The sequence below is a fragment of the Gracilinanus agilis genome, chromosome 3 (assembly GCF_016433145.1).
Source record: "Gracilinanus agilis isolate LMUSP501 chromosome 3, AgileGrace, whole genome shotgun sequence".
NCBI lineage: Eukaryota > Metazoa > Chordata > Mammalia > Didelphimorphia > Didelphidae > Gracilinanus > Gracilinanus agilis.
The window spans coordinates 520,541,198-520,555,669 of record NC_058132.1 but is presented as its reverse complement, the minus strand read 5'-3'; the positions used below and the strand labels follow the sequence as shown (position 1 = coordinate 520,555,669).

Below are 14,472 nucleotides of genomic sequence, written 5' to 3'. Positions count from 1 at the left end.
TTATTTTTTATTTTTACTCTTAGAGAATTCTAACATTACAAATAGGCTATGTAATAGATTTATACTATTTAGTGTCTCATTGAGTACGTCTGTTTGTATCGTTCCACGTGTGTCCCATTTTACTCAACATTTAAATACCTTTTTAAGATGTTCTTAAAAGAACCTTAAAGACGCTTTTCATCCAATATGACCAAATTTTTATGCCTTATTCATGATTCTAATTTTTCATTTTTCTTCTGAAATCATTAACCTATTAGATAAATAGCCTAGATGTTCACAAATTATGTCATGTAATCTTAACAAGATGGTTATCTTCTCCAAACCATTTTCCTTTCTGCTTAAATAAGAGATTAATAAGAAAATAATTAAGAGATTAAACTTCCCTTATACCTATAATGAAGTGACTCTTTAAAGCCTAAATCTATTTACTGGAAAGAAGGGAGCTGGAACCTTAGTATTTTACTTTTCAAATTTTCTGACCTAATTACTTGAGAAAATTTTATTAACAGTGGATGTAGGGCAGCTAGATAGCACAGTGGGTGGAATGCCAGGCCCTGAAGTCAAGAGTACCTGGGTTCAAATGTGGCTTTAGACAGTTCTTAGTTGTGACCCTGGGCAAGTCACAACCCCAATTGCCTATACTTTACTGCTCTTCAGTCTTAGAAATGACACTTAGTATTGATCCTAATACAGAAGGTAAGGTTAAAAAAAAAAAAGAAACCATCTGTACTAGAGAGAAAGGGGCTGGAAACTTTTATTATGTCACTTTTCAAATTTTTTTTCCTAATTTCTTGAGAAAATTTTGCTATTAACAGTAGGCTATATATAGCAGGAATTTGAGTTGTTTTGTTTTTGTTTTAAAGTCTAACACATTAATTTTTTATCTGTAGCTTTAGTTTAAATTTCACTTAATTTGATATATTTGAGTATCATAACCTTTTCTTTAAGATAGTTTAGTCCTTTTATAAAGAAAGATAGTAATTACTCATTGTTACTTTAGCTTAGCCTCTAGCTTTATAAATTATCAGATTAAAAAAAAGAATCACATACTTTATTTATTGTTATTCCTTTTTAAAACCCTTACCTTCTGTCTTGGAATCAATATTGTGTATTGAGTGGTAAGGGCTAGGCAAAGGGGGTTAAGTGACTTGTCCAGGGTCACATAGCTAGAAAATGTCTGAGGTCAGATTTAAACCTAGGACCTCCCATCTCTAGGCCTGATTCTCAATCCACTGAGCTACCTAGCTGCTTTAGATTACATATTTTAGAGTGGGAAAGGATTTTAGAAATCAATTAGTCCACCCCTAACATTTTATTGATGGGAAAACAGGACCTACAGTGTGAGATGACTTGCATAAGACTTCAAAAGTTGTTAAGTGTCTGTGCCAGGTTTTAAGCCTAGGCCCTCAGATCCCAAATTGACCTCTTTTTCCTGTACCATGCTGCTTTGACTCAATTCCCTTTTCCCCTTGTTATTTCCACTTTAATACAGGAATACATTTTATTAATGGTTAAAATTTTAAAGCACTTATAAGTTAAATTTTACTAGTGAATTTAAATGCATATTATCTCATTTTTTCAATTGAAAGTCCCTTAAACAACAGAGCATATTAGTAATACTTATGTATAAAGTTATCAGATCACCTAACTATCCTATCTCTAAGGCAGGCGGAGATTGATAGAGATAATTTGCAAGACTGAAAGATGATTTAATGTTTCCCTTTCAGTTAATAAATATTTTCATTTTTTCCTAATGCTTGTCTTAGGTTTTGGGTTTGGGAGGTAGCACTTTTGTGAGAGGGAAAGAAGGGCCAGAAAAATGTTGAAGCTTATGTTTTTATGGTCCTCACCTTGCTGCAGGGAGTGAAATGTGGGTACCTTTTGAGCACCACCAGAAGAGAGGTTGAATAAAATCTAGGATGAAAAAATGAGACCTGATTACAAATACATTTTTCTTGATTTTTTTCTTCCTTGGGTTTGGTGGGGGGAGAATAAATGTGAATAAAAATATTGTAAATGTAGAAATATGTATGTAATGGATACTGTATATCTTGCTTTCTTAGTGGATAGGGGAGGAGCTAGAAGGAGGGAGAGAATTTGGAATGGAAGAAAAAAATTAAAATACCAATAAAAATAAAAATACTATGATTTATCAGGTATTTTATGGATACCGCTTTTCTTTATTCTTTAGAGAATGGTGGAATGAAGCTCAAAAGATTAAGAAAATAAGACCCAATCCCCATGACACCAAGGTGAAAAAGAAATTGCGACAATTACAACTTTCTCCTGGTTTCCCTAACCCAGCTGTTGCAGAAGCTTACCTGAAACCTGTGGTGGATGACTCAAAAGGAGCATTCTTATGGGGAAAACCAGATCTTGAAAAAATTAGAGAATATCCTTTTCCTGCTTAATATATATGACAAAGAGGCAATGAACCATATTTTTATTTGATTTTATTTTAGACTTCAGACATGTCTAATCCAAAGGAAGTGAACCTAAATTAGGTTTTTATTTGCATCTTTTACTTAAGATTATAATCTTACTGCAAAGTAAGTATCTTTTTTATTAAAAATCTGAAGTGATATACAGTCATATATATGACTATGCTTATTCTGTTTGTATGGTTTATTCCAAAAGAATACAAAAGAATGCTGATTTTGTTCATGTTATTATCAATATGCTTCCTGGGAAAAGAAGAGTAATAAATCAATTACAAATATACATGTTTACTAGACTCTAATGATATCAGGAAGAAAATGTTGCCAGATGACTACATTGGACATATCTGGCTTTTTCATTTCTTGATCTTAGTAGACATTGAGATTATTCACAGAATCTTAGGTTTTGAACTGAAAATGTCTTCAGAATGTCATCCAGGTTAATCCCTTCTTCCTTTTACACATGAAGAAACTGAAGCCTAGAGAGAGTAAAATGATCTGCTCCAAGTTGCCCAGGTGGTACATACCAGAACTAGAATTTGAACCCAAGACCTCTGATATGAACCTGTCCATTATTTATTTATTTATTTTCTAAGCCCTTACCTTCTGTCTTGGAGTCAATACTCTGTATTGACTCCAAGACAGAAGAGTGGTAAGGGCTAGGCAATGGGTCACACAGCTGGGAAGTGTCTGAGGCCACATTTGAACCCAGGACCTCCCGTTTCTAGGCCTGGCTCTCAATCCACTGAGCTACCCAGCTGCCCCCATGAACCTGTCTATTAAGATTTTCATACTTCAAGATTATTTTCCTTAACTGGTGCCTTAGCTGTCATTGAGTGTGCCACCCAGCATGCAAAGACTTGTAAGACTAGTAATGAATAACGACACATTTATAACTAAATGTGGATATCTATGCCATGTTTGGTGAAATGTCAGTATCAGCCCTGTGTAGGGGCTATTGGCTATTGACCCAATGAAATATGATGTGAATTGGTTATGAGGAGAAGTTACTTATAAAAAATATGAGCATTATTCATTTTATTAATCAGTGTTACACAAGTCAGTGCCCAACAAATGTCCAACAATAGTTTATATCTCAAGCATATTGTTTGTATTTGTGAGGCTTATCTGGGCAGAGCTGAAGGAAGCATTCTTCAAGAGGATAACTGGAAATTGAAAGGAAACACATCAATAGCCCATGTTTATTAATTTCATGAGGAACATTGGTACAAGAACCTTTCATTCCTTGCAAAAACTTGTTTTGCTTTACTTTTCTTTTAAGGAAAATTTGTATTCTGAAAAGTCTTTATTCCATAGTTACCACTACTTGAAATCTGGAAATTTTGATATTATAATAACAAGTGGATTTGTTTTATTTGAAAGGTTTTTAGGTAGAAAGTTATATCAGATACTTGGTGAGAGTCTTACTTAATTATATCTTGACAGTTATTATTGTGATTGTCCAAGCCAATATTTTAAAGTATAGTTGTGTTTTGTTATTTTAAAATATAATTGTGATTTGATATTGTAGGGCCTTCTCTTGATCACTGTGTTGTAAAATAATTTTCTTAAAGGGATTTAGAGCCTTAACAACCTGAATGTTTTGTCAGCGTTATTTTGGCTGGAACAGGACAAAGACAGATGAATCTTTGTTACCTGTACTAAAACAGCTGAATGCACAGCAGGTAAGATTATGGTGGACTATTTTCTTAATAACTATGAGTAGAAAGCTCAAATGAACCCAAAAGGACTATATGAATTTTTAAATGGAGAAAATATTAATTTACTGTTCTGAATTATTTCACTGACTATCTGAGGTAGTGTTGTAGTACAGTGGAGAGAGAGTTAGACTTGAACTAGAAAGATTTCCTGCTTCTAGTACAATGTTGGCAAACCTTTTAGTGATCATGACAGCAACTCTGTGTGCTGGACAGAGGGGTGGAGCATGCAAAAAATGTCCTCAGGTGTGGGGGAAAGGGGGAACAGAGCAGCTCCTTCCTGCAGGCCCTGCCACTTCTTCAGCAACATGTTTCTAGTACATTCCAACTAAGAGACCTTTGATAAATTACTTAATATTTCAGGGTTCTAGGCCAAAGGTGTCAGAGGTTAGGCCAGTCAGATTAAAATGTAATTGGGAAATGCATAACAAAATAAATAAATACAGTATAATACAAATAATGTTAATTTGAGATTTTCTAAATCAATATGCGTTTTGGCTGGGATGCTTTTCTTTTATCTAGGCAGTTCTCTAAGACTTAGTTTCAGAGAAGGCAGAGATTTGCTTTAATATATTGGGAATTTCCTCACCCAAAAGTTCCATTTTTAGTGAATTCCAGGTCTGATCTCTATTATATACAGTTAAAAATTATGAAAGTTTTATGTAAGAAAACATTGGAAAACTAATTATTGACTTTCAGTGCTGGCTTAAACGAAATTGGAAAGTAGATTAAATTTTTCTTTTTCTCTCTCTTTTTAAAGGTTCCCATTGTATTTGGGGAAATTGATTTAATAAATTCATGCATATCCTTGTGTTAATGATTTGGTGTGTTGACCCTCTCAGTTATAACATAAGATTTATAACATATACACTTTTATGATTATCTGATTCCATTCCCTAATTTTACAGATAAGCAAATTTAGGCCCATAGAAATAGAAACAAAGCAATTTATAATCTACTTCCAGGGAAGAGATTTGTGGGGAGTCTGAGTTGAGTTTGACCTCCATATCCTTAAAAAGAAGCTATTTATAAAAAGTGACATTTTCTAAGAAGACTTTACTTAAAATCAAACTGTAATTCTGTCTTGATTTGTTGTTTTTTCCTATAATTCCCTCTTTTTTTAAAAAAGGTATTTATTTTTAACTGACTTAAAATTTTTTTGGTTCTAAATTTTCATCTTCCTTCCGATCTTTTCCCTGTTTATTGAGAAGACAAACAATTTGATAACAATTTCCATGTAAAGTCATGCAAAACATTTCCATATCAACCATTTGCAGATAAAAAGAATAAGAACAGTAGAGTGCAGTTAATCTGTTCTTTCTCTGGAGGTGGATAATGTTTTTTGTCATGAATCCAATGATTTTGGATCATTGTCTTGATCAGAGTAGCTGTCTTTCACAGTTGACCTTAATTACAATATTATTATTACTGCATGAAATGTTCTTCTAGTTCTGCTTACTTCACTTTGAGATGGTTTATATAAGTCTTCCTAGGTTTTCATAAAGCCATTCAGCTTGTTATTTCTTATCAAACAATAATATTTCATTGCAATCATATAACACAACTTGTTTAATCATTTCCCAATTTATGAATATTCTCTAAATATTTTTTACATATAGATATTTTTCCCTTTTTTGTTTTTTAAAAAATCTCTTTGGGTTAATGGTTATGCATAGATTTATAGTCCTTTTGATATAGTTGCACATCATTTTTCAGAGTGGTTGGATCAGTTCACAACTCTACCAAGAGTACATGTGTGTTTCCAATTTTCCCACATATTTTCCAACATTTGTCATTTTTATTTTTAGTATTAGCCAATCTGATAAGTATGAGGTGGTAACTCAGAGTTGTTTTCATTTTCATTTCTCTAATCAATAGTGAATTAGAGCATTTTTCATATTGGTACTAGCTTTGATTTTTTCAACTGAAAACTGCTTGTTAACATTTTTTTGACCATTTACAAATAATTTTTCTTTCTTTTTTTTTTTAAACACTTACTTTCCACCTTAGAATCAATACTGTATATTGGTTCCAAAGCAGAAGAGCAGTAAGGGCTAGGCAATAGGGGTTATTGACTTGTCCAGGGTCACACAGCTAGGAAGTGTCTGAGACCAGATTTGAACCTAAGACCTCCTGTCTCCAGACCTGGCTCTCAATCCGCTGAGCTAGCCAGCTGCACCTAATTACTTGTTTTCTTATAAACTTAAATCAATCCTCTATACATTTGAGCAATGAACCCTTTATCAGAGAAACTTGCTATAAAATTCCTGCCTCCCCCCACGCCACGTTTTTGCTTTCAGTCTAGTCTTATCTATATTGGTTTTATTTGTGCAAACTCTTTTTACTTGAATTGAATCAAAATTATACATTTTGTATTCTGTAATGCTCTCTCTTTTGTTTGGTCATAAATTCTTACCTTACCTAGACAGGTAAATTTTTTCATGCTTCCCAAAATTATGTATAAACCATGTATTCATTTTAACCTTATCTTGGTATATGCTGTGAAATGTTGGTCTATATCTAATTTCTGCCAAACTACTTTCTAGTTTTCCAGCAATTTTTGTAAAATGATGAGTTCTTAATCCAAAAGCTTGGATCTTTGGGTTTATTAAATACCAGGTTATTTACTACTAGATATTATGTACCTAATCTATTCCCTTGATCCACCACTCTGTTTCTTTATCAGTATGAAATTGGTTTGATGATGACCACTTTGTAATATAATTTGAAATCTGGTACTGCTAGGCCACATTCCTTTACATTTTTTTTTGTTGATTCCTTTGATATTCTTGACCTCTTGTTCTTCCAGATAAAGTTTATTATTTTTTCTAGCTCTACAGAATAATTCTTTGTTAGTTTTATTGGTATAGCACTGAATAAATTAATTTAGTCAGAATTGTCATTTTTATTATATTGGCTTGGTCTGTATATGAGTAATATTTTAGTTGTTTAGATCTGTCTTTGTGTGAAAAATGTTTTGTAATTGTGTTTATATAGTCCCTACATAAGTCTTTAGCAGGTAGACCCACAAATATTTTATATTGTCAGCAGTTATTGTATATGGAATTTTCCTTTAGAGAAATGATGATTTTTGTGTGTTGATTTTATATCTTGCAATTTTGCTAAAATTGTTAATTATTAGTGGATTCTCTAGGGTTCTTTTAAGTATTCTATCATATCTTCTATGAAGATTGATGGTTTATTTCTTCATTGTTAATGATTATTTCTACAGTTTCGTTTTTTTTTTTTTGCCCTCAGAGCTGACATTTCTAATACAATATTGAATAATAGTGGTCATAATGAACATCCTTGCTTTGTTCCTGATCTTACTAGGAAGGCAATTCTAACTTATCCTGATTATAAATGTTATAATAAATGATATTCCCTCCTATCTACTAGATGTATGTAGATGAAGTATAGAGGGAGGATGGGATGACACCTCCCTCCTTTATAACAGTTGCCCAGGCAGGATCCCTTAGGTCAATGGATGATATCCCTTCAGGACCCACCTGGGGTTAATTGGTATTATTTAATGGGCTCTTTAGCTGGGTAACATGGTAGGTCTCCTTCTTTACCTATTTTTTCTCATAGCTTATATAAGTATCAGGATTAATTGTTCTTAAATATTTGGTAGAATCATTTGTAAATCCATCTGGTACTAGGGATTTTTTTTTCTTAAGAAGTTCATTAATGAATTGTTCAATTTCTTTTTCTAAAATAAGGTTATTTAAATATTCTATTTCCTCTTCTAATCTGAGTAATTTGTATTTTTGTAAATATTCATCCATTTCACTTTGTCATTTTTATTAGCATGTAGGTGTGCAAAGTAACTCATAATAATTTATTTCATCATCATTTTTACTGCATTCATTCTTTTCATTTTTGATACTGGTAATTTGATTTTCTTTCTTTTTTTAAATCAAGTTAACCAGTGTTTTACTTTTGTTCTTGTTTTTCATAAAATCAGCTCTTAGTTTCTATTTATTAGTTCAGTGGTCTTTTTTTTTACTTTCAGTTTTATTAATCTCTCCTTTGATTTTCAGGATTTCCATTTTGATGTTTAATTGGGGATTTAAAATTGATTCTTTTTCTACTTTAAAAAATTTGCATCCCCTTATTCATTGATCTGCTTTCTTAATTGATGTGTTTATTTTACCTTAATTTCTACATTTCATAAATTTTGGTGTGATGTCTTATTTGTTGTCATTCTCATTAGTGAAATTATTGATTGTTTCTATCATTTGTTCTTTGACCCACTCATTCTTTAGGATTAGATTATTTAGTTTCCAGTTGAAGAAAAAAAAACACCTTATCTTCCATATTAGAATCAATACTAGATATTGGTTCCAAGTTAGAAGAATGGTAAGGGTTAGGCGGTGGGAGTTAGGTGACTTGCTCAGGATTATATAGCTAGACATTGTCTGAGGCAAGATTTCAACCCAGGACCTCCTATTTCTGGGCCTGACTGTCAATCCCCTGAATCACCTAGCTGCCCCCTCCAATTAATTTTTAATCTTTTTTATAGAATATACTTTTATTGCATTATGATCAGAAAAGGAAGTATTTAATATTTTTGCTTTTTTGTATTTGGTTGTGAGGTTTTTATTCCCTAATACCTGGTCAGTTCTTGTGAAAGTGCCAGGTATGACAGAGAAAAAATATATTCCTTTTTGTTCCTATTTAATTTTCTCTAGAGGTCTTTCATATCAAACTTTTCTGTCATTCTGTTCATCTCTTTAACTTCTTTATTTTTTGGTTAGATTTATTTAGTTTTGAAAGGGGAAAGTTGAGGACCTCCACTAGTATAGTTTTACTGTTTGTTTCCCTCTTAACTCATTGGCTCTTCCTTTAAGAATTTCGATGCTATGCCATTGGGTGTTAAGTGGTATGTATGTTGGTGTTTATACTATGCTATTAACACATGTTAATGCTATGCCATTTAGGCTGTGTGTGTGTGTGTGTGTGTGTATATATATATATATATATACATATATATATATATACATATATATATATATATATAATGACTGTTAACAAGATGGAATTTCTCTTCTTATCTCTTTTAAGTAGATTTCTTTTTGCTTTTGTTTTTTTTTTTTTTGAGATCATGATTGCTACCCCTGCCTTTTTTTACTTCAACTAAAAGATAATAGATTCTACTCCAGTTTCTCATTTTAATTCTGTGCATCTGTTTCAAGTAGATTCTAGTTTCTTATCTGTTCTGTTTCTGTTTAGTTATGATTACTAATTGTACCTTTCCCTTCATCCTATTTTCTTCCATCTCTCTCTCTCTCTCTCTCTCTCTGTCTCTGTCTCTGTCTCTCTGTCTCTGTCTCTCTCTCTCTCTCTGTCTCTCTCTGTCTCTGTCTCTCTCTCTCTCTCTGTCTCTCTCTCCCTCTCCCTCTCTCTCTTCCTCTCTCCCTCTCTCTCTCTCTCTCCCCCTCCTCTCATTCTCCCTTTTCCTCTCCTCAAAAGGTTCCATCTTTGAACCAATTTAGGTGAGAGTGAGGTTCAAGTGTTGTCCCTCCCCATTTTCCTTGCATGACTTCTTTATGTGAGATATTTTCCCTCCTTCATTCCTCCTTCCAGTGCATCTCTCTTTCTTGCTTATCCATTAAAAAAAAATCCATCCCAATGTAATCAACACACTCCTGTTGTCTTCTATTTATGTAAAGTGCTTCCGACTACTCTAATGATCACAGATTTCCAAGGTATTTCTTGTATCATCTTCCTATATGGGATTATAAACATTTTGACCTTATTGAGTCTCATTTGATTTCTCTTTCATGTTTAAAATGTTCTGTTTCTCTTGAGTCTTGCATTTTGATGGTAAAATTTTCTATTCCTTTCTGGTCTTTTCATCAGGAATGTTTAAAGGTCTTCTCTCTTATTAAATGTCCATTTTTTTTCTCCTGAAGGATTATACTCAATTTTTCTGGGTAGGTTATTCTTGCATGTAATCCTTGCTCCCTTGCCTTTTTGGAATATCCTATTCTAAGCCCTCTTCTCCTTTAATGTGAGGGCTGAGAAATCTTGTGCAATCCTGACTTTAGCTCTGTGGTATTTGAATGCTTTCTTTCTCTCTGTTTGAAATTTTTCTTTCTCCTGGGGATTCCATAACTTGCCTATAATATTTCTGGGAATTTTCACTTTGATATCTCTTTTAGGAGGTAGTTGGCATATTTTTTTAGTTTTAGTTTTCCCTTCTGGTTCTAGGATATTTGCTCAGTTTTCCTTTATAATTTCTTGAAATGTGACTTTTAGGTTCTTTCTTCAATCATTGTTTTCAAGCAGTCTCATAGTTCTTTTTTGAAGAAGATATTTCACATTTTCTTCTATTCCCCCCATTTTTCTGATTTTATTTTATTGTTTTTTGATATTTCATGGGGTCATTAGCTCCCACTTGCAATTTTTAAAGGAATTATTTTCTTCCTTCAGCTTTTGTTCCTTTTTTTGCATTTGGCCATTTTTAGGAGTTCTTTAAGTGAAATTTTATACCTCTTTTACCATTTGACCAGTTCTATTTTTTTAAGATATTATTTTCTTTAGTATTTTTGTGCCTTTTTTACCAAGCTGTTAATTATCTTTTCGTCACTCTAATTTCTTTCCCTAATTTCTCTTTCATCACTCTTATTTGATTTTCAAAATAATTTTTTAGCTCTTGTTGGGCTTGTGTCCACATTTTTTTTCCCCTTTGATGCTTTGCTTGTAGATGTTTTGACATTATTGTCTTCTGAGATGTCTTGATCTTTCCTGTCACTGTAGTATATTTTAATGGTCAGGTTCATTTGTTTCCTTATTTTTTCCTAGTCTTTGAGATTTATGTTTCATTTGGACTCTATTCACATGGGGCAAGGTGGAAGAGGCATTTTCTTAGAAGAGGCATTTTCTTAAGCTTCAGGCTTTTTAAAGTTTCTGCTTTTAGGGCTAGTTCTGGGATTTTGGAAGTTTTTGGTGTTTCTAAATTGGGGTGATCCAGGAAGAGGTATGGTAACTGCTCTTCTGGTCTGCACTCTAGTCTTTTCCCCTGGAAAGGCCCTTTATCCTTTTTGACCCAAAGCCCTTCTCTCTGCTCTGGAACTGTGATCGAGAACTTCAAATGGAAAGAGAAGTTGCCAAATTGGGCCTAGTCCTTGACTAGTGTCAGTTTGGTGTCCCCTATAATCTACTTCTGACTAGTTGTCAAATGCTCTTTTTGTCTTTGCTTTGAGCAACTCCCTAAACTTCTGCAATTGCTGCCATCTGCTTCCATAGCCCGCAACTGGTGGTCATCACAGGTACTCTGAGCCAGCACCACCTTGGTGAAACAGATTGGGCTGGAGAAATGTCTCATTCTGACCTTTTGTTGGCTCCGCCACTCCAGAAATTGACTTGAGGCATTAATTTTAAAATTGTTTATAGGGCAGTATTGGGAGAGCGTGACTATAGTGCTTCCTCAGCTCTACCATCTTTTTATTTTTTTATTTTTATTTTTATTTTTTATTTTTAACCCTTGTACTTCGGTGTATTGTCTCATAGGTGGAAGATTGGTAAGGGTGGGCAATGGGGGTCAAGTGACTTGCCCAGGGTCACACAGCTGGGAAGTGGCTGAAGCCGGGTTTGAACCCAGGACCTCCTGTCTCTAGGCCTGACTCTCACTCCACTGAGCTACCCAGCTGCCCCCTGCTCTACCATCTTGACTCTGTCTTATATCAGATTTTTTTTTAAAGAGGAGATTACTCTTATCACATATACTTCACAAGAAGATTGTAAGATAACAGGACAGATTATAATTTATAACATCTAGTGTTTCCCTAATTCTTCCTAAATTTGGTGGCAGTTTTTTTTGTTGTTGTTTTTTTTTTTTTTTGAAACTGGTTCTTCCTACTTTACCCAGGCTAGAAGTGCAACTTCCACTTAGAGGTCAGATCCTACGCCCAATTGGCAAAGGTTTGCTCTTCCTTACATACTCTAGTGGCCTCCTCCCAGGATGTTTACTTTATTGGTGCTGACTTAATGCAGATACTCTATTGACTTCACTTACTACATCTCAGAAATCACTAACTTAAATAATCCAGTGGCCTCAGCTTCCTTGGTAGCAAGGATTACAGGTGTATGCTCTTACATTCAGTGGCAGGATGTATTTTTTAAATCACTAATCAAGAGAATTCACAGAGAAACAATATAACCAATATAAATTATTCCCAAAGGATGTTTAACTTTTTTTTTTTTGAGAGGAGGACTGCTGTGGTTTTAGAAAATGTGTTTCTTGGATAATGCTTAAGATGACATCCAAAGAAAGAGTGAATAGGAATACATCTGGTAGAAGATGTGTACATAAACAAAGGTCTTAATTAGCAGAGTCAGTGCAGGTGCTATCAATAAAACCTAGAAAGTAAGAGAGTTTTAAAAAAAATAATCAGGAAGACCTAGAAAATAAGATCAGCTTTAGATAATCTACCTATGATAGAATTGACTTCATATGAAAGGCAACAAATTATTATTTTCTGAAATAGTAATCAGGTGTCATTCACTAGTGTTCACATGATCCTTATTTGGAGTAGTCATAAACTTTACTTCCTTTTTTGATTTGTTTTTATTTCTTCTTTTATAGACACAGCTCCACATTGATTCTTTCTTTAGGCTGATACCACACGAGAAACAACATGTTAAAGGAATTAAAAGCAAGAGACTCAACAGGGCTGTGACATGTATGCTCAGGAAAGAAAGGGAAGAAGAAGCTGGTGAAATAGAAGCAGCTACTGCTGCCATGGAGAGTGATTTTAAATCAGTTGAAAAGACAAAGGACAAAACTGAGAAGAAAAATATAGAAAATAAATCAGAAAAGCTGCAAAACTTAAAAAGAAAAGTACATTCCAGTGCCAATCAGGAGAATAAATGTGGTGGAGGTGGCTTTGTTGGAGAAGCCTATTTCTCAGCACCATCTGATATATCTTCAGGGGAAGATTATGAATGTATATCTTCAAATGAAGTCAAGAGGGGAAAACCTACCAAGCAACCAAATATTGTCTCTTCAAGTTTTCAGGAGATAACACCACATAATCCTGAAAAGAATGAAGAAGAGACTAGCAGCTCTAGTGATGAAGATGGAAAAGGAACACATATGGTTATGGTGACTGCTCGGTCTGTGTTTGAGAAAAAGAAAGGAAAACAAAGAAATGTGAGGGGGAAAAAAAGGAAAACATAGTGAACTTTTCATCTGTAACTTTGAGAACTACATGGGGTATAGATGAAGGGCTGGCTCCAGAATCAAGATGACCTGGATTCCAGGCCTCTCTCTGATACACATTAACTGTGTGACTCTGGGCAAGTCACTACATTTTTCAGAGCCTCAGGTAACTATTTAATACTAAGTTTTAGAATAGTTACTGGTCTGCATCAGTCGAAGAATTTTCTTTACCAGAAGCTCCTTATGCTCATGAAATCACAAGTCTGGATCTCAACACATATATCTGTATAAAGAGAGAAATCAGGTGCAATAAAATTTCCTAATGAATTTGTTATAGAGAGAAAATAAAAAATCCAGCACGTCATAATTTGTGTTTGAAAGTTTTATTTTTATGTTTTAAATCTAGGTTTTAAAATCTACTATAGTTTTGTTACATGCTATTTATATTCCATTCTGATCATCCCAATGGACATGTTGCACTTTTTGCATTACTTAATTGCTTTCTCCCTGACATTTTTACTCCATGTTTGCATTCATCTGAACACTCTCAGATGTTCTTGTTACCATGTATGAAATGTGTTAAACTTAACCTGGATTTGCATTCTATTTGGACCATCATTCTTGGCAGTGGAAGAGAGGAGATCCTTAATAGTTGTATAAAAAAATAGGATGTTATTTCCCACTTCATCACAAGGTTCAATTAGAAGGAGGGAAGGGAGGCCACTACTGGAAAGTATTTGGGAACTGTCCTTTGGTTGCAATAAATATTTGAGAAAGTCCTTGTCCGTAGTATGTCATACTACTCACATGAGTGTTCCACCAGAATAATTTGTCTCTTAGTACAATGGTGGTGGCTTACACCTATTTAGTGCTTTAATTTCTCAAAGCACCCTACACACATTATTTCACTTGATCTATGAAATTGGGGCTATTATCTATTTTATAGATAAGGAAACAGGCTCAAAGAAACCTCAGAGTTATATACCTCACAAGTGTCTGAGACAGGAGTCTAATCTAGTTCTAGACTTCAAAGTCCAGCTCTCTGTTCACTACAACACACAGCTTTAATAGTGGGATTTTACAAATGGAATGTATGGCTGAGGCTATAGTTTTAGTGATTATGGTTATACTATTTATTATCAGACTG

At 33.8% G+C, this 14,472-nt stretch overlaps 1 protein-coding gene across 1 annotated transcript in view; it reads left to right on the top strand.

Annotated features, from left to right (window-relative positions):
- Positions 1-13,692, top strand: part of ERCC5 (ERCC excision repair 5, endonuclease) — a 36,408-nt gene extending 22,716 nt beyond the window's left edge. Inside the window, exons 14-16 of the mRNA XM_044669339.1 lie at positions 2,192-2,392; positions 4,039-4,123; positions 12,750-13,692. Of these exons, the coding sequence (XP_044525274.1) occupies positions 2,192-2,392; positions 4,039-4,123; positions 12,750-13,343 (880 nt within the window). The 3' untranslated portion in view covers positions 13,344-13,692. The remainder of the gene's footprint in view (positions 1-2,191; positions 2,393-4,038; positions 4,124-12,749) is intronic.
- The last annotated feature ends 780 nt before the right edge of the window (positions 13,693-14,472 follow it).